Source organism: Plecotus auritus (assembly GCF_963455305.1).
Source record: "Plecotus auritus genome assembly, chromosome: 9".
NCBI classification, from domain to species: Eukaryota; Metazoa; Chordata; class Mammalia; order Chiroptera; family Vespertilionidae; genus Plecotus; species Plecotus auritus.
The window spans coordinates 29,355,778-29,379,619 of record NC_137783.1 but is presented as its reverse complement, the minus strand read 5'-3'; the positions used below and the strand labels follow the sequence as shown (position 1 = coordinate 29,379,619).

The window sequence follows — 23,842 nt, the reverse complement described above, 5'->3', positions numbered from 1 at the left end:
TTTGGACTTGTAAAGGTGGTAGAGAGCTTGTTTGCTTCATGTAGCAGATGAACTCATATTTAATAACGGAGTAAATCTGTTGGGCTATGACTCAATGCGCCCAAATTATCAGGATCACGATGTCTTATTCTTTACGCCTTCAGGATCAACAAACACAATACTTCTGGGGTGCGGCCTCACGTTAGTCAGTTTTGCTAGTCTGGGTCAAGAGACGACCAAAAGCTCAGGAATTAAATTTCCTGGAGAACTGAGCCTTCTTCCAGGTTCTTCTCTGCCTTGTTGTATATCGTTAGTGTTCAAATACTAATGGGCGCACACCTTGGGCTTCAGAAGGCATGCCGGGGCAGGGCCCAGGGTCTGCCCTTTTAACAACAGCCTCGGGTGGATTTGACGAGATGGTTCAGACTTTATTTTGAAAGGCAGAGTAGAACGGGTAAGGATGGTGCTACAAGAGTCAGCTGTTCAAAGGTGTCCTGTTTTGGCCGCTTTGGAGGCTAAGGCTTAGTGCGGGCTTATTCACACCTTTGAACATTCAGAAAGCGGGGGCGTCGTGGCGTCAGTCCCTGAGGCACCTGCGACGAGGAAACTCGCCCACGCTCGGGGCCAGCAACGCCGGCGCCACCCAAACCACAGGTCCCCAAAGCTCCTCGGGGTTTTCTTCGGTTTCATTCGCGCTCAGGTCCACGAGGTTCCTCGCCGCTTCCCGCTAACGCACAGGGTCCACCGCCAGCTGCTAGTCCCCGGGGCTCCGACGGAAGCGACGCCCAGTCCCGCCCCGTGCTCGCCGGAACCGGAAGTCAGCGGCTGCCGCCCATTCACCATGCTCCGCGGTGCCCGCTGCCTGCGCGGGGCTCCCTCGGCACCCTCCGCGGTCCTGGCGGTGGCTCTGCTCTCGTCGCTCTCGCGCTGCTCCCTCCCGGAGCCCGAGCATCCTGCGGTCTTGGCGCTCAGCCCCTACTTCGGCACCAAAACTCGCTACGAGGATGCCAACCCCGGGCTGCTGCGAGACCCCGAGTCGCCGCGGCGCGACCCGGAGCTGCTGGAGGAGACCTGCACCCCGGTGCAGCTGGTCGGCCTCATCCGCCACGGCACCCGCTACCCGACGGCCAAACAGATCCGCAAGCTGCGGCAGCTGCACGGGCTGCTGGAGGCCCGCAGGCCCGGGGGTGACCCGGCCGTCGCCGCCGGCCGAGACCTGGGCGCCACGCTGGCCGCCTGGCCCCTGTGGTACGCGGACTGGATGGACGGGCAGCTGGTAGAGAAGGGGCGGCAGGACATGCGACAGCTGGCGCTGCGCCTGGCCTCCCTCTTCCCGGCCCTCTTCAGCCGCGAGAACTACGGCCGCCTGCAGCTCATCACCAGCTCCAAGCACCGCTGCGTGGAGAGCGGCGCCGCCTTCCTGAAGGGGCTGTGGCAGCACTACCACCCCGGGCTGCCGCCCCCCGACGTTGCAGGTGACCTCTGGGGCGCCGGGCCAGTCCCCTGCCTTCCTCTTCCCACCCCTACCTCTCGCTTTCAGAACTTCCCCAATCCCAGCCTCTCACTTCCCTCTGTGTCTCAACCCCCATCTCTCGAACCCCATCCCATGGTTTGGTCTGGACTTGGACTTGGCTATCTCGCTTCTCATACATACCACATTTATTTGTTCTTTTATCAGGTGTGAACATGGCATCTTCCACGTGCAGGACGTGGTAGTAGACATTAGGGGATCCAATAGGAAAAGAGACCAGGGCCGTTTTTGATCATCCATTCCCGAATTGAATTGCCCCCTCTGAGCAACAAGCCCTCCTTTTCTTCCCTCCCGGGGCTGCTCGTTCTACAATTGGGCACACTTTAAATACAAGCTAGGACTTTCTTCCTCAGGCTTTGTTTCTGATACTATTTGGATTTTTTTTTTTAACTTATCATTTTTTTCAGATGTTCTAGACCTATCTCCTATTTTAGGAAGATATTCTCAAATTTTCTTTACTGCTCTGCTTTTTTTCTGTTTTGTTCTTATATGTACTGTAGAGTGACCTTCGTTGTAGCTGTGGTCCGTGGTAACACGCAGTACTTTACTAATTTATTCCATTACTTATTCTTTTGCAAAATTTTAGATATCATATGGTGGGGCCCTTTAATTTAAAGGTGGGACAGCTGAGCCCAAGAATATGCCTTGTGGACTCAGGCCCAGATTCCCTGGTCTTCTGTTTCCCAGGAATGATGCTTCCCCCCCACCTCAGAAAATGTTCAATAGACACAGTTAGTACTAATAGCAAACACTTAATACCTGCTATGTGTACAACAGCTCGCTGAGGTTGATAGTATTTTCTCCCTATCAGATGAGGAAATTGAGAAACAAACACTAATTTGTCTAATTTGATATAGCTAGGTATGGACCCAGAAAATCTGATTTAGAGCTTGTCTCTTAACCCTCACACTATATAAATAACTTCTGTTTGTCTGTAACTTAAGGATAAGAATAAAAACATAACATTTTTGTGCCGGAGACATGATCGAGTGAATACTTTTTTGATCAGTTTGAAGGTCAGAGTTGAGGTTAGACATCATTTAGTTTCAAAGTCCAATTGAAAAATGAAGTAGACTGGTTTCTCATTTCTCCAGTGGCCATCCTTAAGCAGTTCAACCATAGCCAAGGGGTTCTTCCATGGATTGTGTGACATGTTAATTGCTCTGTGGGTAATTTATTTGGCTGACTTGGAATTAGTCATTGTTGAATTGTGCTTTTTAGTTATAGCTAGGCTTTTTCTATTAATATGAGTGAAAATTCCCCATAAATCAGTTAAATTAATTGAATGTGGAAAGTAGAATATATTTTAGTATAGCATAGTATATACAAGGTGGGGTAAAAGTAGGTTTACAGTTGTTCATATGGAAAACAATACAATAAATAATAATACAAGAATAAACTCTGTTTTGCATACTCACAACTGTAAACCTCTTTTGGCCCACCCTGTATAGTATATATAAAAAGGGGCCATTGGACCTCCTAGGTGATATTGGCCTTGGAAGTACAAAGCCAGGGATCAGAAGAATCCAACATAAGCCTACCCCCTCACCATTTTCGGTCTCAGAATAAATATCTTTGCCTAGCTAATTATTATCTAGAGACAGTTTGGCTGGCTGTTGTGTACATTTGGGCTTTTGAGGGAGGACACAATTAAATTTTGTATTCTTACAGAAACAACGATGCCTTTGTTTCTGTTTAAAGAGCAGCAGTATTAGATAATAGCAAGGATTAAATATCCAGATCCACCTGGAAAATTGTATTTTGAGATCACAAAAAGATGGCAGAGATCACTTATTTTCCTACTTAACATGCTTTCTTAAGAATTGTAATCAAATCTGCAATTAAAGTGGGCAGAATTATCCATTTCAGAACCTGTAATGGATATATATATTTTTCCACACCCATCTAAAGCAAAACAGTGTAATTAGATTTAATTTTCTCACTTTATATACAGAAATATTATACTTGGTGTTCTTTTCATAGTCAATGAAAATTCATCCCAATGGTTGAAGCATGATTATGAATGCTTTTCCAATACATACTTGTTTCAAGTTGGGGAAATAATATAACTTGTTAAATTTTAAATGGGAAGTTTTTGGGAGCTTCAGTTAGAAAACAAACCAAATCAGAAGCTCCTAGCACAATGAAAAACAGAAATGTAGGTGTATTTTGTTCCGTTGTTAGTAGTTTTTGTCCCAAGCATAGTCTTTTGTGAAGTAAACAGGGTTGAGAAAGTTAATTTAGAAAATAAAATGTTGTGTTTAGACTTGGGCTTAGAGTAGAAAAATAGATTCTATCTGTTGCATGATCTCTAACCTAGTAATTAGAAATTTTGCTAATTTTTAGTTTTTCAAGTTTTCTGTGCCTAACAGAAAGAGTACTTACATAACACATTTTTGTACGTTTTATGGCTAATTATTTTTGCTTTCTTTAAGAAAACATTCATTTCAATTATCTTTATTGTGTAGTATTGTTATAACACATTTTACCTTTGATACACTGTTTCTTTAGACTTTTCTAGCATATACTCATGAATTACTATTACAAAAGGGAGTAGTTTTGCCCTATGTCTTTCTTGAACAATGTGTGCTTATTTCAAACATGAATAAATAGGTTTTTAGTGTGTTTTTTTCACACTTGAAACAAAACATTCAATAATTTGAAATTGTCTTTTATGTCTTTTCAGACATGGAGTGTGGACCTCCAAGAATTAATGATAAACTAATGAGGTTCTTTGATCATTGTGAAAAGTTTTTAACTGAAGTGGAAAGGAATGATACGGCTCTTTATCATGTAGAAGCCTTCAAAACTGGACCAGAAATGCAGAACATTTTAAAAAAAGTTGCAGCTACTTTGCAAGTGCCAGTCAACAATTTAAATGCAGGTAATGTACCTATTAGCTTTCATTTGAGTTCTGAAGTAGTTAAATGGTTTTTGAACTCTGAAAATGGAAAAAAATATGAAAGAATAAAGTTATTCCTTTTAAAAGGCCCACAATTGACTTTACAGTAAGAAAAAGAAAATAATATATTTTTTTTGGTCATGCTTAACTATTTTTAGATTGAAATTCTTTGAGTTTTATGTAAATTAATGTACAGGATTCTTACTATATTCTGGAATTTTTTTGATGGCAGAGGTATATAAAGTTTCAACTTTCAGCATTATATATAAAACAAAAATTATTTTTTCTGTGTTATCTCATAAAAGTGCTTTTGAAGCAATTCAGAAGTACATGTTCATGTTTGAAAGGGTTAAGTTTTAGAAAGTGAAAGGCACAGTAGTGTGATTTATTTTATTTTTTCAGGCTTTAAACTTAGAGATGCCGAGAAAATGGACAGTCATGTCTGTCATAAGGTATTGCAGTGGAGATGAGCTGACTGCAGTTTATCATGCAATCTAGGACACTTGAGGGTGAAAGTGACATTATTAATAATTATGCCAGGAAAGCAGATGGAAAACCAGGACATATGGTCACTTAGAAATGGGAAGTTAAGAAAAATAATAATTTTTTTTAGGAATTTATAATGCATAAGAGTAGGTGTTGACAGATATTCAGACAAAGATTGTGGATTTCATTATATTGTGAATAAATTTCCAAAAGACTAGAAATAGGAGATATTGGAGAAAAAATGTAGACTGGAATCTGTCAGTCATGGAGACTGAATGCTTAACGTTTAAAGGATCAAGCAAGTGAAAATGCCTAGACTAGGCTAGCATTTAAACTTGAATTTTTTCTTTTTCTCCAAATTGGTTGGTCACCTGCCAGTTTTAAAAATTATTTATTTTATTAGGAAATAATTCAAGCATATACATAATAATAATGGCTAATATAATGAATGTTGTTATACCCACAACTTATTTTTATCAAATTTTAATATTATGCTTCAGTTGTTTTAAGTATATTGAAGTCTTTTGGTTCTGCTGGAGGATCTCATTCATCTCCTTTTCTCCCCAGAGGTAATCATTGTAATGAATTGAGCATTTAAATCATTCCTTGCCAGTTTTTTAGTGTTCGTTTGTTTAGTTTTGTGAGATTTTTTTTAGATTTTTAAAATTGATTTTTAGTGAGAGAGGAGGGGAGAGGGAGAGAAACATCCATTGTCTGCCTCCTGCACGCCCCCTACTGGGAATCAAACCTGAATCCTGGGGCTGGAGCTCTTGTCGTACAAATTCTTTTTAGTTTAATTGGGCTGAAATTTAGATATCCTCATGGTTCTCCAGATAGTTCCAGTTCCTCCCCTTTGGATTATACAGAGTTAGCCTTAATCTTTGATAGCCAGGAAGTAACTGACAACTAACTTTATCCAGTTTCTTCAGTTGTGCTGCACATGGCATTCTATAGATATTTAGCCTTTGAAAAATTACAAAGTAGTAACCTACAAATTTTACCTTTCCCCCCTCAGATTTGATTCAGGTAGCTTTTTTCACCTGTTCATTTGACCTGGCAATTAAAGGTGTTAAATCGCCTTGGTGTGATGTTTTTGACACAGATGATGCAATGGTAAGTGTTAATTTTGCAGTTTCTTTGCTTTTTTGCATGATTTATTGTTGCTTGAAGTATCTTCTCAAAAAATAAGCAGAGTAGGGAACATTAACTATCTTTGACTAACTCATAATTTTTCTTACCTAAAGAGAGATTGCTTGTTCAGATAGGGCCCACCTACTTATAACTAGTTTGGGTTCATAAAACTCTGGAAAACATTCTTCCATTGTGATTTGATTTCTAGGTCCACCTAATTAAAAACAAATTTAACCCAATATCAGATTTTGTTGCTGGAGAGGATGATAGAGCTAATATAATTTAAATTCTCCTTTTTATAGGAAGCCAAGGCTCAGAGAGGATGAATGGTTTTCCAAATATCTGTTTCTTTTATAACAATTTGGATGATAAATTGAGTTCTGTTCCACCTGGTGATGGCAGTAATTCATCTACAATTTCTTTCTGCCTACTTCATATTTTTTTCCTTCTCAGCCATATGCCTTCTTTGTAGACAGGCTTCTGGTGACTTTGAGGGAGGTAAATTCTGGTCAGTTTTGGGATGTTAGAAGCCAGAGTGGTGAGGTAGGAGAGCATTAATTTTTTTTTTTTTTAAGTATTGAGGATTGCAGCATTGGGTAGAATTCTGGGGATGAGATAGGATGTTTGTATGTATGGATCATTAAGGAATATGGACTTTTGAAACCTTAATCATCTTCATCCCTTGCATACATATGAAACCTTCAATATTCCATATGAAAATAAATTAATTTCAAATTTTAACCTCAAATTTTGAAAAGTAGAATACTATTTTGCAGATAGAAGCAGGCTTTTAAGGTGAGAACTAATGTATCTTTGATGGTAAAGGAGTGCTTTATTTTGTTCCTCAAAGACAAGTGACCAGCAAGCAGGTTTTATGTGGTATTGTGCCAATGTGGAACTAGGGCTTAGTGGCTGAGTTGGAAGAAGGGGAAAGGGCCCTCAGTAGATGATTACTTTAGGATGCTGAGCACCAAAAGTAATAGGTGTGTTATATTTTCTCTCTGTGATCCTGAGTGTCATGATGATCTTTTTCTTTGTCCCAGGTACCCAGTATCTTTCTTATCTCCTCTAATAGTCTACAATTCATCACTTCAGAAACTTACTTGTGTTCCCTCTTTTGTTATGCCCTTTGCTTAGGACCGTGGTCGGCAAACTGCGGCTCGCGAGCCACATGCGGCTCTTTGGCCCCTTGAGTGTGGCTCTTCCACAAAATACCACGGCCTGGGCGAGTCTATTTTGAAGAAGTGGCGTTAGAAGAAGTTTAAGTTTAAAAAATTTGGCTCTCAAAAGAAATTTCAATCGTTGTACTGTTGATATTTGGCTCTGTTGACTAATGAGTTTGCCGACCACTGGCTTAGGATGATCATAAAATTTGTCTTTTAAATTGGGATACTTTTAAAGTGAAATAAGCACCATTAGTAAGTATGCTGGTATAGATATAAACTGAGATTTATGGTCACCATTTATATATGTGTCAAAATAGTACATTTCCCTTTTCTCCCTACACATATTGCTCTAGGGAAGAAAGCCAATGAACAGAATTGAATTTTCAGTATTGTGTAAAATGACTGATGGGTGTTGGCAAAAGGGGAATTTTAACAGAATAATAACTTATTTGCCCAAATTACTGTAGTTGTTGGAATATTCGGCATGTGCCCATCTGGCCTCCTGCTATCTGCCCATTTCCTATTCTGAGTGGCTCTCCATGTGGTCCCTTACTTCTGAGGACTGACAGTTTCTGGATTAAGTGCAATCCACTTTCTCTGCAGTAAAATATACATCTCAGATCATAGCCAGCCTCTGCTTCATCTTTGTGTCACCTACTTGTATTTCCTTCCCTTTCCCTATTTGAATCCCTTTCCAATTAAACATTGCACTATCCTTTTGTGCATCTTCTCTTTCTCTTCTGGGAGATAGTTTGATAGATTACAAAAACCCTGGAAGTTAAGATCTTGGTCAAAGTAACACTTAATCTTTCTGTGCCTCACAATTTCCTTATCTATTAAGAGACTAGAGGCCTGGTGCACGAGATTCGTGCACTGGGGGGTGGGGGGGACCTCAGCCCAGCCTGCACCTTCTCGCAGTCCGGGACCCCTTGGGGGATGTCTGCCTGCCAGCTTAGGCCCGATTCCTAAGCCCCCTAAGCTGGCAGGCAGACATCCCTCTCGCAGGCCGGGACCCCTCGCTCCTTACTGCCCGCCTGCAGCGGAGACAGGAGAGGCTCCCACCATTGTCGCTGGGCTAGCCAGCTGTCTGGCTGAGCAGCGCTCCCCCTGTGGGAGTGCACTGACCACCAGGGGACAGCTCCTGCATTGAGCGTCTGCCTCCTGGTGGTCAGTGCGCATCATAGCGACCAGTCGTTCTGCCCTTCGGTCAATTTGCATATTAACGCTTTTATTATATAGGATGGAACTATCAGGTGACTCAGGAACACCCCTATAACTAAGATTCTATACTAGTCTTCTTTTACTTTTCTTTTTAAGATTACCCTTTTATCTCTTTATTGATTATGAATGCCTCTCCTGCAACTTATTTTGAAAATTTTCCAAGTAACAGAAACTGTAAGAATAATACCATGAATGTTCATCTCCTTCACCTATATTCACCAGTTGTTAACCTTTCTTTTGCTACATTTGCTTTTTTCTATATATATATTAGTTACCATAGACTTAGTGGTTTAAAACAACACAAATTTATTATCTTCTGTAAGTCAGAATTCCAAAATGAATTTTATAGGGCTAAAATCAAGGTTTCAGGAAGGCTGTGTTTTTTCTGGAGGCTTTAGGGGAGTGAGGGACGTGGAGGTGAGTTAATTAAATGTTTGACCAAATATATAAGGCTAATTTTTAAGTTGATAATTTTGTGTGGCCTGTGAATGATGTTATAAATATTCAAAGGCCCTTGGCAAAAAAGGTTCCTCACCCCTTTTCCAGTCTCTAGAGCAGGGGTGGGCAAACTTTTTGACTCGAGGGCCACAATGGGTTCTTAAACTGGACTGGAGGGCCGGAACAAAAGCATGGATGGAGTGTTTGTGTGAACTAATATAAATTCAAAGTAAAGGAGCGGAGGGGAGAGCAAGAGAACCGGATAGAACAGCCGGATCCGGCCCGCGGGCCGTAGTTTGCCCACGGCTGCTCTAGAGGCAACCTGTATTCCTTGTATCATTCTGACCTCTGCTTCCATGGTTATGTTTTCTACTCTGACTGTCCTTTCTGTCTACTTAAAAGGATCTGTGTGATTATATTGGGTCCACCTGGATAATTTAGGATAATTTTCCCATCTTAAGATCCTTAACTTAATCACAAATTCCCTTTTATTATGTAAAATAACATTCAGAGGTTCTAGGGATTAGGATATAGACACCTTTGGGGGTCATTTATTCTGTCTACCACATATATGTAATCTTTTTCTTTTGCAAACCTCAAGAAACTTCACCCTTAAATACTTGGCTATGCATCTCAACCAGAAGATTCTCATACATAACTATAATAAACTATAATTATATATATATTACATATCTAATATACAATATTCAAGTTTTCACATTTGTCTTAATATAGCCCTATATTTGTAGCTATATATAGGTATATATAATCATTTTTCTTGATTTCAGAGAGGAAGGGAGAAGGGGAGAGAGAGAGAAACATCAGTGATGAGAGAGGATCATTGATCAGCTGCCTCCTGCACACCTCACACTGGGGATCGAGCTTGCAGTCGGGCATGTGCCCTGACCAGAAATTGAACCGTGACCTGGTTCATAGGTCGACACTCAACCATTGAACCACGCCAGCCAAGTCTTTTTGATGTAAAGTTTTAATAGTGCAAATAGGATTTTTAAAAAATTTCCAGTTATAACTTCTGTTTCATTTCTGATACCATTTTTGTTTTATTTTCTGAATAGATTTGATAGAACTTTAATTGTTTTTATTTTAGTTTCTTTTTTTACTTTTTAAAAATGGTTACTTTGGACTTTTTGCTAACTTTTTGTTTAGTTGCCTCTTTAATATATATTTAGTTTTGTTTTGGTCATATGGCACTAGCCTGCTCTTGCTCTTAAACTTATGGCTTGTACTTACTTAGTTTCTCTCGCAAGTATGTCAAACTCACGGCATTAAATGAGGCATGCGGCCCACCGCCTGCGAGTTTGACATGCTTGCCTAGGGGCTCTTTTGGGAAGAATGGCTCATAACCACTACATTGGCTCTCATGTACCTCTATTGGGTTGCAGGTTTTAATTCTCTAGTTTCGGTTTTTATCTGATCAAATAATACTTGAGTACAAAGTTTAACTTTCAGGTAAAGAAAGGCTACCTTAATCACCAACTCCAATTCAAGACCACTCCACAGAGATTAATTACTGTTGTAAATTGATGTATATCTTTCCACCCTTTTCTATGCTATTTATAATCTGTATCATTCCTAGGAATGTAAACAGTCTAGTGTCTGTGTGTGTTTTGGTAACAAATGGTTATTTTACTATTTTTGTTCTTAATTTGCTCTTCTCATTCAGCAGTATATCTTGGAGAGCTTCCATGTCAGTACTTGTAGATCAACAAAATAGAATTTTTTTCATTGGTTTTTTTTTTGGGGGGGGGGGGGGAGAGAGAGAGAGAGAGAGAGAGAGAGAGAGAGAGAAACATCAATTAGCTGCCTCCTGCTTCTCCCCTACCAGGAATCGAGCCAGGGTCAATGCCCTAACCAGAAATTGAACCAGCAACCTTTTGGTGTATGGTATGATGCCCAACCAACTGGCTCACACTGGCCAGGGCAACAGTGTAGAATTTTTAATAACGGCATAGTATTCCATAGTATGTGTATACTATAGTTTAGTTAACTCTCTATCTATTAATGATATTTAGGTATTTTCAGGAATATTTTTTTGATTCCTGTAAGCAGTGCTGCTGTAAGACATTCTTGTATATTCTCTCGTGTTCCTCTGTGAATATTACTTTATTAGAAATGGAATTAAATGGGTCTTAGAGATATAAGTTTTTATGGATTTTGCCAATTTGCCCTTTGAATATCTACAACAATATACATTCCTTTCAGCAGCACCAGTTCTTCATATTTTTGGCCTACTTTTATTCCTTTTATTTTTGCCAAACTGATATATTAATCAAAGTAACTCATTTTCTGTCTGATTTCTACCTTTCTAAAATTCTTAAAAATTCCTGATCTACTCTTGGCATTTTTCTGTACTGTAATAATATTCCATGTATATCTTTTCTTTTTCTGTATATATCTTTGCTATCATCTTAATATAATTTTAGAAGAAAGGGGATGTGAACACATGTCTTTAATAACCCACTGTTCTGAACTGTTAGGGATGCTGGACTTTTGGCTGTGAGGTCTAACTTGCTTTTTCATGATGTCCTCTACATTCCCACAATTTAAATTTATATGTCAACATATATCTCTGTATGGCATAAATCTTTGGGTCCAATTAGTAAGTACTTGAAATGGTAAATGTAAATTAGGGAATCTGTTACATGAGTAAAAATGTAATGATTTAAAAAATGATTTTTGAAATTTTTATTTTTAGGTATTAGAATATTTAAATGATCTGAAACAATATTGGAAAAGAGGATATGGATATACTATTAATAGTCGATCCAGCTGCATCCTGTTTCAGGATATCTTTCGGCATTTGGACAAAGCAGTTGAACAGAAAAAAAGGTAAAAACTAAAAAAAAAAATTTTTTTTAATCCTCACTTGAGGACATGTTTATTGATTTGAGAGAAAGAAAGAAACATAAATGTGAGAGAGAAACATTGATTGGTTGCCTCTTGCATGTACCCCCACCAGGCACCAAACCTGTAACCCAGGCACATGCCCTGACAGGGAATTGAACCTGAGGTCTTTCGGAGTACAGGATGATGCTCCAACCATCTGAGCCACACTGGCCAGGGCATGATGTATATTCTGAGTGCCCAGTTAAGCTTATGGAAGATATTTTTTTCATGGGTGATTTTTAAAAATAGGTTTTGCTTGTGTATTTGGCTCTATCCACTAAGCCAAACCGGCCAGGGCTAGATTTGCTATTTAACCACTGTTGCTCTCTGAGCAGCTATGATAGAAAAACAATGTATTTAATAAAGAAATGTAATATACCTGGATTTTATTCTATTCTTTCCTTCCCCATTATTTCTATCAGTATATTTCTATCCTGCTTTTTTAAAGTAAAGTTTATATTCTGGAATGTAATTGGACTTTTGGCTGTGAGGAGAGTATCACTCACACACACACAAAAAAGACCTCATGAGATCTTTTTTTTGTGTGTGTGTGAGTGATACTCTCAGACACCAAAATTAATTGCTATAAATATTTGTTATTTTCATTGAATAGCTTTCATTATCCTTTTTCTAACATTTCATTGACTCTAATCTTGGTATTTTCAGATTTCACTGAAAGGATATGGCTTTTTAAGGTTGTGTAGTTCCATATTTTAACATAAGATGGCAGCATGGAAATAAATGTATAAAATAGCCATTTGGTTAATTAGCCCATTATAATGGGAGAGCTTTGTCTTTTAAAATTCTTAGAAATGCATGCAGATTCTAAGTCCTCAGAACCTATTCTTACTGGTCTTTTTGCTAACTTTCTGAAGTCAGTGTTCCAGGGAATTTTAACTCAGTGTACCAGGAGGTGCCACCTCAGTTTTAGTGCTAGTTATTGAAAGAGACGAGCTAAATGAGGGAAAAAGCAATGTACTCTGAATGCAGATTCAAATAGCCAGTGGCTTCTGGAAAGATACTTTTTGACTCTCAGTGGACTATAGGTCTGTGATACCTGGAACTTTGTTTATTTCACCGCTCTCTCTCTCTCTCAGTGCCTGTGAACAAGTGTGGAATGCAGTTGGAATGCTCAGTGGATATTGAAGGACTATCCACAAGCCTTTTTCTTCAGTGTTCCCTGTTTTAGTCATTGACACCATCATCCTCCCAGGCAGCCAAGCCACAAACCCATGCATAATTTTTACTGTCTTCCTCATCTTCTACATCTACTCCTGATATTGTGATTTTTTTTCTTTTGGCTTCCCATTTTATATCAATCTCTTCCACTTCTCTTCACCCCCACTGCTACTGTTATTGGTCGAAGTAGGGGGTCCACATCTCCATCTGTTGCTAGTGGGAGTGGGCTTCTTGCGATATCCCAAGAAAATGAATTTTCTGAGACTCACAGGGGAGGATGAGAAATTATAGAAAGTTTTATTTCTGTGGAAAGTTTTATTTCAAACCCCTTAGTTGCCAAGGTTTCATTTCCCTCAGTACCACCAAGGAAGAAGTCCCATTTTGCCTTTAGCAGGGCTAAAATCGGAGCCAGTGTCTAGAATTTTTGTTCCATGTTTGCACACTCCAGTCCAGCATCAGACTAGCTTAGCTTGTGTTCCCAACTTCAATCCATTGGAGTCTGCATTGCTGTGGGCCATACAGAGGAAATGTAAAGAATCGGGTACAACAGAGCTCCATGAGCCAAGAGCAATAAGAGAGAGGATTCCTTGGTTTAGGAATTTTGTCTTCCTGATTTTTCATAGGCTTGCATTGGCTGCACCCATTCTGGCCAATCCATGGTTCTCCAGGCTTGACTGTCAGGCAGGTACCTTCCCTAGTCACCCCAGCTTCACTGTATATGATCTGTCTCCCCTTTGTTGGACTCCTTTATCCCCTGTGATCTACAAGCTGCCCAATGGCCATGCTTTTAATGTCTGGCCTTCCCTTTGCTCCTTCCCTATTAGCAATACCTAGCTAATTACATGGGTATCACTACCACCTCAGTTTATACTAGCTAATATCTTCTCCTAGATTTTAGCACCTGCCTCCTAAGTGCTTTCCTGAATTTCAGTGTTACTCCCATTCCACTCTTAACACAGCTTACGCAGGCAAAAGGTGAATACATTTAAATTACTGTCTCAGAGAACTCATGCCTGGTTTGGAGGATATTTGTAAAACCACTAAAACAAAAAAGTGCTGAAGGAGACTAAATCTGAACTGAGGTTTGGTAAAGGCTTGATGGGAGGGAGGAATCTTTGAGATTGGTTACTGAAAACTTCTGTCACTAACCTCAGCATATCAGCCCTTAATATTTTTGATTTTTTTAAAATAACTTTATTGAGGTATAGTTGATATAAACAGCACATACTTAAAGTGTTCAATTTGATGAGTTTTTATATATGTTTATACCCATGAAATTGTCACCAAAATTATGATAATGAAAGATTTCTTTGTGAGTCTTTGTAATCTACTTTCCATGCCCCCCCCCCCCCCCCACAACCTACTCCCATTCCAAACTGGGCAACCACTGATCTGCTTTCTGACACTATAAATTAATTTGTGGTTTTTTTTTTAAATTTTATATACTGGAATCATATAATATGTATGTTTTTTTGGTTTGGCTTCTTTCACACAGCTCAATGTTATGAGATTTATCCATGTTGTGTGGCTATCAGTAGCTAATTTCTTTTTAAGGCTGAGTAATATTCCCTCCATGGGTACACCACAATTTGTTTCTCCACTCTCCTTATGATAGACGTTTGTGTTGTTTTCTGTTGAAGCTGCTGTGGACCTTTGTGTTCTTTATATGGACATATGCATATCTTTTCTCTTGGATAATATCTAGAGAACTAGAATAGCTGACTCATATATAGGTGTATGTTTAACTTTTTAAGAAACTGCCAATCTCTTCCCACCAATGTATGAAAGTTTGTTATTCTTCATCCTAGCCAATACTTGGTAGATCTTTTTAATTTTAGCCGTTATAATGGGTGTTTAATAGTATCTCATTTGGTTTTAGTTTGCATTTCCCTAAAAATTAATGATATTGAGCATCTTTTCATATTTTGGGGGGCTCCCCTTCTCTTTGCTGCAGCCTTGAAACTCCAGGCAGTAATCTGGGACAGTTGTTGGGTTTCACCTGATTTGCCTTCCTTCACTCTTTATTGTTGAATGTCTGAAAAAATGCTCTTTCGTATATTTTGTCTGATTTTATAGTAGTTCAAGGCAGGAAGGTAAATCGGTCCCTGTTATTCCATCTTGAATGGAAGCAGAATTTATTTTTATGTCTTTGCTTGAGAAAAAAATCTTTATGCTTGAGCCATTTTAGTTCTACATTTGTGTTAAGCTGTCAAACAGATGCTTCTCCAGATGCCTCATTGGAGCTGATATTTCAATCAGATGTATAAGAAGATAAAAAAATTTTCCTGTTAATTTTCTTCCCAAAGCTTCTCATATCTCTGGCAGTTCATGTTGCTTATTTGTGCACTTACATAAGTATGGGGATTATATGGATCATGTTTAAAAACACCCCTTCTGTAACATTAGTTAAGTGTGAAACTTGAATTAAGAGCTTAGAGAGATCTAAGCTGAGTATATTTAGGGGAAAAACATGCAAGTATTGGTTGTTTTTCTGGTTGAACTTTTTGAATGACTTGAAGTGCTTTTTTGGAGTGTTTTACCTATTTTGAACATACACATAGTAATCAGCCTTTATTTAACAACAGAATTTTAGACTTCAAATTAAATTTCATTTTTAATTGAAGGTTTATTAAAATCTTCTTACCAACTTACAATAGTAAAAGAGGGCTGTAATTTGGAGAAACTGCATTTTTATCTTGCTAGATAACATTAGGCAATTCACTTGTCTTTTCCTTATTTCTAAAATGAGAGGATTTGACCACTTCTCAATCCTAAAACATTGATTCCAACAGTGTATTTCTATATACACATTCATATAGATTAATCACTTGTTTTCTTATATTTGTATTGATACTTTACATTTTCTAGATTGTACTTCCTTGGGACTTGGGTATAGAATTCAAGGACAAGCTGGAAATTAGGTTCTTTCAAATAGTAATTGGACTGAAACTAACTGGAGTAAATTAGAGCTTAGCAGATGTGTGACACTTCTAAGATTTACTCTCTGTTGTGAGGCAGAGCAAAAAATAGTGTGTTCCTGAAATGGAACCAACTCGCTTAACAGAAATTACTGATTTATTTTACAGAAACTTGGCACATACCTTTAATGGCCTTTGATAAAAATTGGATCATAAATAAAGACTCTTGTGTATTTGCTTTGACATCTTTAGAGTTATAAAAACCAATAAGAAAGCCCTACTGTATTTGTGGCCACACACAAATTCCGTAACTCTTTAACCCCCACTAACGGAAGGTATATAAGTCTCCATTTTTGATGTTTGGATATAATTTAGAATAGAAATATTTTTCCATTTAACATTTAATGCTACTTTGTAAAGAAAAATTGAAATGTAAGTCATCTGAAAGGGTAAACAGGTATAAGCATGAGCAGCTGTTTAAGACGGATTATGTTAACTCTTTGGAATAAAAATACCCACTTTTGAGTCACATATATTCCCATGGCAGTAGGTTTGTTATGTTTTTAATAAAATCTTCTTTATCAGTTTTAGATTTATACCCAAATTGAGCAGAAAGTATTACCCCTTACTATTGACATTCTATATCACGGTGTTACATTCGTTATAATTGATAACACTCCAACGAAACATCATTATCACCAAAGTCAGTAGTTTGCATTAGAGTTCACTCTTGGTGTTGTACATTCTCTGGGTTTGGACAAATGCATAATGACATGTATCCACCATTGTAGTAGTATACAGAATAGTTTCATTGCCCTAAAAATCCTCTGTTCTTTGCCTATTCATCCTTCTCTCACCCCAACCCCTGGCAACCACTGATCTTTTTACTGTTTTCATAGTTTTGCCTTTTTCAGAATGTCATATAGTTGAAATCATATGCTATGTAGCCTTTTTAGATTGGCTTTTTTCACTTAGTAATATGCACTTAAGTTTCTCCATGTCTTTTCATAGCTTGATAGTTCATTTCTTTTTAGCACTGAATAATACTTCATTATCTGGGTATACCACCATTTATTTACCTATTAAATAACATCTTGGTTGCTTCTAAGTTTTGACAGTTATGAAAAAAAGCTTCTATATATATCCATGTTTAAGTTTTTGTATAGATGTTTTTAATTCACTTGCATAAATACCAAGGAATATAAGGATCATGTGGCAAGAGTATGTTTACTTTTGTCAGAAATAACCAAACTGATTTCCATAATGGCTATATAATTTTTTATAAGATACCATTAAGCCCCCTTTGATTTTATTTTTATATTTTTTATTGATTTCAGAGAGGAAGGGAGAGGGAGAAGGAGATAGAAACATCAATGATGAGAGAGAATCATTGATCGGCTGCCACCTGCATACCCCTACTGGGGATGGAGCCCACAACCAGGGCATGTGCCCTTGACCAGAATTGAACCCAGGACCCTTCTATCCGCAGGCTGATGCTCTATCCACTGAGTCACATCAACTAGGGCAGCTATATCATTTTGCATTCATACCAGCAGTGACTAAGTGAAATCCTGTTGTCAGCACTTGGTGGTGTCAACTTTCTGGATTTTGATATGTAGTAGTATCTTGTTTTAATTTGTAATTCCTTACTGACATGACATGGAGCACCTTTTCATTTACTTACTTGCCATCTGTATATCTTCTTTGGTAAGCTTTCCAGGTCTTTTGCCCATTTAAAACATATATTTTTATTAATTTGAGAGAGAGTTGAGAGAGAGGAAGGAAGAGGGATAAATAGAAATATCGATCGGCTGCCTCCTGCATGCCCCCCACTGGGGATCGAGCCTGCAATCCCAGGCATGTGCCCTAACTGGGGATCAAACCAAGGACCTCTTGGTTCTTTGGTCTATCCATGCTCAACCACTGAGCCACACCAGCCGGGTTTTTGCCCGTTTTTTAATTGGGTTGTTTCTTATTGTTGAGTCTTAAGAGTTCTTTGTATATTTTAGATAACAGGCCTTTGTCATAGGTGTCTTTTGCAAATATTTTCTCACAGTTTGTGACTTGTCTTCTCATTCTCTTGACATTGACTTTAACAGAGGAGAGTTTTTCAATTTTAATAAAGATTAGCTTATCAGTTAACTTTCATGGATCATGCCTTTGGTGTTATATATAAAAGTCATTGCCATATCCAATGTTATCTAAGTTTTCTCCTTTGTTATCTTCTAGGAGTTTTATTGTATTGAGTTTTACATTTAGGTCTATGGTCCTTTTTTAGTTTTTGTGAAGAGTCTAAGGTCTGTGTCCAAATTCATTGTTTTTGCATGTGGATGTCTAGTATTCCAGCACCATTTGTTGAAAAGACTGTGTTTGCTCCATTGTTCCTGTATTGTCATTGCTCCTTTGTCATAATTATGAATAGATGTTTTACTTCTGCTTTCTTTTTTTTTCTTTTTTTTTTTTAACTCCTACTTTCTTAAGGAGCCTTGAAGAAGACTGCTTTGTCATATATATTCTAGTTTCAACACTTGAACCACTAAGAATTACTAAGTTGAATTTCAGCTTGTAAAGTAGAATAGTGAAGAAAAGCAGTTATGTTTGAGACAAGTGACTTATAGTCTAAGCTGTTATTTAATGGAAATACTTTTGAGTTAATGCAAAAAATACTTAACATTCTTTTAGATCTTGTAATTTATTTAAAAGTGTGCTAAATTTGGCTTCTTACCCTTAAAACCCAAACTAGACATTCAGTGAGCTCTGAATTTTTTTTTGAAATAAATGAAAAAATCAAGAAGAATGAAACTTTAAAAAACATTGATTTCTAGGATGGTTCCTAGCTTTGGAGTTACTGCCTCATAGCTAGAGGACTTAAACTATAAATTAAATTGCATTATATTTACATTATGGAAATTGTATTAGCTTTGACTTGCATATGCTCAAATGTATAAAGGGATCTGGGAAGTAATGAAATATCCTATGTTAGATAGCATGGAGTGACGTATGTCCCATGTTAACAGGTTTATGTCCCCTCTGGAGGGTAATCCTAATTCCTATTATACTGATTACTAGAGGCCCGGTGCACGAAATTTGTGCAGTGTGTGTGTGTGTGTGTGTGTGTGTGTGTGTCTCCCTCAGCCCAGCCTGCACCCTCTCCAATCTGGAACCCCTCGAGAGATGTCCAACTGCCCACAGGGATCGGGCCTAAATGGGCAGTCAGACCTCCCTCTCACAATCCAGGACTAAACGGGCAGTCAGACATCCCTCTCATAATCCAGGACTGCTGGCTCCCAACTGCTCGCCTGCCTGATTGCCCTTAACCGCTTCTGCCTGCCAGCCTGATCACCCCCTAACCACTCCCCTGCCAGCCTGATCGACGCCTAACTGCTCCCCTGTTGGCCCAATTGCCCCCTAACTGCCCTCCTCTGCCGGCCTGGTCTCCCCTAACTGTTCTCCCCTGCAGGCTGGTCCCCCCCCCCAACTGCCCTCCTCTGCCAGCCCGGTCACCTCTAATGGCCCTCCCCTTCAGGCCTGATCACTCCCAACTGCCCTCCCTTGCAGGCCTGGTCCCTCCCAACTGCCCTCCCCTGCTGGCCTGATTGCCCACAACTGCCCTCCCCTGCTGGCCATCTTGTGTCCACATGGGGGCGGTGTTGGCGTGATGGTCAATTTGCATATTACCTCTTTATTATATAGGCTTGCCTTGTAGGAATATATATGTTGCCAGATCTTTCAGTTTTTCAAGAGGAGCCAAAAAAAAAAATCTGGATTTTTAAGAATCTGAAATCTCCCAATTTTGAAACACTGACAAATAATGTAAAATTGAAAAATATTTATGCAGGTGAAATCAAATATAGCTCTGGTCTGAATGGTACTGCTTTGAAACTTCAGACCTAAGGGGATGCTTCTTGGAAATAAATACGAGGCTTTAGGTGCTTTAGATGCCCTACTTAATGTATACCAGTTAAGAAGAGAGGCTTTCAAACACTTGTTGATGAGAATGTTGTATGCTTCTAAGTGTAGATATTATTTTCTATGACATGGATACATAGACATATTTTTTCTCAATTTCTCATTTAAGGTCTCAGCCAATTTCCTCTCCAGTCATCCTTCAGTTTGGTCATGCAGAGACGCTTCTTCCACTGCTTTCTCTCATGGGCTATTTCAAAGACAAGGAGCCCCTCACAGCTTACAATTACAAGGAACAAATGCATCGGAAGTTCCGAAGTGGTCACATTGTACCTTATGCCTCAAACCTGATATTTGTGCTTTACCATTGTAAAAATGCTAAGACTCCTAAAGAAGAGTTCCGAGTGCAGATGTTATTGAATGAAAAGGTGTTACCATTGGCTAACTCACAAGAAACTGCTTCTTTGTATGATGATCTGAAGAACCACTACAAGGACATCCTTCAGAGTTGTCATACCAGTGAAGAATGTCAATTACCAAAGGTGAACAACACATCTGATGAACTATGAGTAACTGGAGAACATTTTTAATTCATCAGGAATCTATAGGGTGTGATTACATGCTTGGAGTAGGTGGGCAATCCCTGGTTACAGAAAGCTTTCACATTACTTGGGTATTTCTGTCTTCATAGAAAAACATTGAGTTTCTTTTTGAGTCTGGACATGAATGTGTAAGCAACAATTCTTCACTGGAGCAGCTCTCTTAAGGGGAAAAATATCTATTCAAAGAAATAGTTGGCACTGCAAATGTTTACAGAAGTTAAATTCTTCCTATTTATACAAGAAATCTCACACAGAATATGTTTTCAAAATAATGCTTGAAAATGCTGGAGTAACGAAGTATGTCAGTTGGATGATCCATAACTTGATTGAACCAAGTCCAGGAACTTTACCAGTTGTGCTGCAATTCTCTCTTTTTTTTCCTCAAGTAGCACAGTTCTAGTATTATCTTTCTTAATCAGAAATATTGTGATACACTGGGAATATCATTTTGGAAGAAAGCTAAGATCTCTCTGAGAATTTGAAACAATATTAAGCAGTCTGATGTAAAAGGACACTTTCATTGAAGAAAGACAAAAAATAAAATAAAATAAATGTTTTTGTTAATAGTATTTAAAAAGTATTTGAAGACTTTTCAATAATTCCTTTTAGACTTCTACTAAGTCCTGCAAGGCCAGTGTTTAATTATCATACCTGTTTTATATATATAACAATAGAAGGGCAAAGAGGACCATTAGCAATGTCAGATGGATAGAATCAAAGTTTCTTCAGTCCATTGCTTAGCAATTTTTAGCATTCTGTCACTAAGCTTCAGTTTTTATACAGGGTGTCCCAAAAAATGTATACACACTTTGAATAATTATAAAAGCAATGTTTATTAAAAGACATTTCATTTTCAAAATGTAGTAGAATCAGCTGTTAAAGTCTGTGTATACATTTTTGGGGGACACCCTCTGGTTCCCTAATTTTTTTTCATTCCTTTTGTTTATTATTTCAGGGAGGAAGGGAAAGAGAGAGATAGAAACATCAATGATGAGAGAGAATCATCAATTGGCTGCCTCCTGCATGCCCCCTACTGGAGATTGAGCCCAAAACCTGGGCATGTGCCCTGACCAGGCATCAAACCCTGACCTCATGAGTCAGTGCTCAATTACTGGGCCATACTGGCCAGGCTCTTTTTTAAAAAATAAGGACTTTATCCTGGCTGGCTTAGTTTCACAGATATGAACCCATTTTTAAAAAAGAGTTCTGAATTCTGTCAAATACCATGAAAGTTTTTGCTATAATAATCAAAATTCTTGCCCTGGCTGGTTTGACTCAGTGGTTAGAGCATTGAAGGGTTGCGGTTTTGATTCCCATCAAGAGCACAGTTGCTGGCTCCACCCCCAACCCCTTCTGGGAGTATGTGGGAGGCAACCAATCAATGTGAGATATCAATGTTTCTCTGTCTCTCCCCTCCCTTCCACTCTAAAAAAATCAATGGAAAAAATATCCTCGGGTGAGGATTAAACAAACAAAAAACAAAATTCTTGGTCTTTTCTACTCTTCATGTTGATAAACAATCAGTCATTGATGGTAAAAGTTTGGGATTTTAAGCAGCTTTGACTAAATCAGGCAATTTTCTTCTAATTGAAATATTCTCAAATTTTAACTTCTTTGAAAAATGGAAATCCATTTTATTAAAAATCTAAGGCACATCACAACTATATATTGCAATTATAAAAGAAGATGCATAGATCATTGATCTTCAAATTAATAATGTTCCTAAAATAGATAATTAGCTGGTAAATCCTATTGATCCATCAATATACTGCTGATTGTTCCTGCAAAAATGTCTGGTGCTTGCTTTTTCAAAAACTATGTAAATAGGTAGACGAGAGAATAAGGTAAAGAACATTTATGCCCATTGTCCTCTTTTATAAAAATTAGCATTATAATGTTTGACTTAGATCCAAATAAGAACAATTGAGGACTTATATGCTTCCCTGATGCTATTGCCCTCACACCCTGCCAGCATAAAATTCAGTAATCACCATTCCATTACATGCTTGACTCTGGAAGCTTGTAGTAGTATTGTGGAAGTTTTAAAATATTCTATAAAAGGACGTACTGTGCATATTATTCTTGAATCTGCTGTATTTGTTTTTTAAGACTCATTAATCCCGGTCATTTGTCACAAATTAGTACCATCAATTCATTAATACCTGTTGAGTACTTTTTAATGTACAAACACTAGATCCAGTCTGTGGGCATCTAATGCTGAATGAATATAGTTCTTATAACTTTCATGTGAAAGTTATAGCAGTTGTTTAATTTCATTGTTAAATAGAACGATGTCACCTTTGTAGTCATTGCTAAGTAAAATATTTCAGGATGGAGAGTAAATGTGGTCTATTTTTGCTAATACAGAGATGATAGAGAGAGAGATATTATTCTGGTGCTATTCTCATTTTGGAAATGCCTGAAACAAGAATATCATGATGAAAACTAAAGGTCTTACCCAGGATAGGATATATCAAAAGTTGAACATAAAAAAAAAATCTTTGGCTAACAAGAGCTCGTTCATAATAGGTGACCAAATCACTTCAGTTAATCCCAATTTAATCCTGTCCAACATGACATTTTAACCTATGGACATTCGCCATTTTTCTGTCTAATCTGCAACTTCATGAGTGCAGTGTATTGTACTTACTGGTTTTTCTAATCATTTTGAAGTTTCTGCTCTCCACACATAATCATCCACTGGATACTATTTTTGTATGTACCATAATCTTAATCTTAATTTTAATACTGAAAGCAAAACTCAACTTGTAAAGAAAAAGAGCTTGTTTTTTTCCAGGCATAATCAACTTTTATGATATCTTTACTTGAATGCTTTCCTTTCGTAAACTGTAGAACTGATAGAGGCCCTTAAATTTTCGGAACTTACAAGCAACCAAACTAGAATGTATAAGTATACATTTTTGGATTATATTTCTCTAAGGTGGCATTTCATATGGTTCATTAATTATCTTTGGAATTTGGACTGTCTTCTGCCAAATGTAAGCTGAAAATAAATACTTGCATTGTCATATAATTTGCCTATATCTAACTTCTGTACTTCACAGATAATTCTCTCCTAATCATTCGTTTTCTCTTAAGCATTTTAAGCAGCTCAATTTACTTTTAAGCACTTTCACATTAATATGTTAAGCTATTTTTAATTGGGGTGTGTGTGTCTGATAGTATTTTTGAGAAAATTTCACAGCAAGGAAAAACATGTCATATTCTTCCAGTTAAAAGATTTGTAGTTAGAGCTCACTGCCTGGAAGTCTAGGAGAAGGTTAACTTAAAACTTTTTTCACTATCATTTCTGAGGTAATACATGTTAAGACAGGATTCTTAATTTTATTTCTAAAATTAATTCATAATTTAATATTTCCCTGTACTCATCCCGGATTTTATTATTTTTTAATATTTTTCTTTATTGATTAAGGTATTACCTATGTGTCCTTATTCCCCCATTGCTCCTCCACGTA

The 23,842-nt window shown here is 38.0% G+C and overlaps 1 protein-coding gene across 2 annotated transcripts; it reads left to right on the top strand.

The window, feature by feature from the left end:
* Nucleotides 1-792: 792 nt before the first annotated feature.
* MINPP1 (multiple inositol-polyphosphate phosphatase 1) lies at nucleotides 793-22,984 on the top strand. Of its 2 annotated transcripts, XM_080642586.1 has the most exons (5): nucleotides 793-1,454; nucleotides 4,197-4,394; nucleotides 5,914-6,011; nucleotides 11,571-11,704; nucleotides 19,937-22,984. In XM_080642586.1, exons 1-5 carry the CDS (start codon nucleotides 821-823, stop codon nucleotides 20,331-20,333), a joined length of 1,461 nt encoding a protein of 486 aa, XP_080498712.1. In that variant the 5' UTR covers nucleotides 793-820; the 3' UTR covers nucleotides 20,334-22,984. The 2 variants fall into 2 exon arrangements, with proteins under 2 accessions (XP_080498712.1, XP_080498713.1); XM_080642587.1 differs by lacking the exons at nucleotides 5,914-6,011; nucleotides 11,571-11,704 and having other exon boundaries at nucleotides 796-1,454.
* The last annotated feature ends 858 nt before the right edge of the window (nucleotides 22,985-23,842 follow it).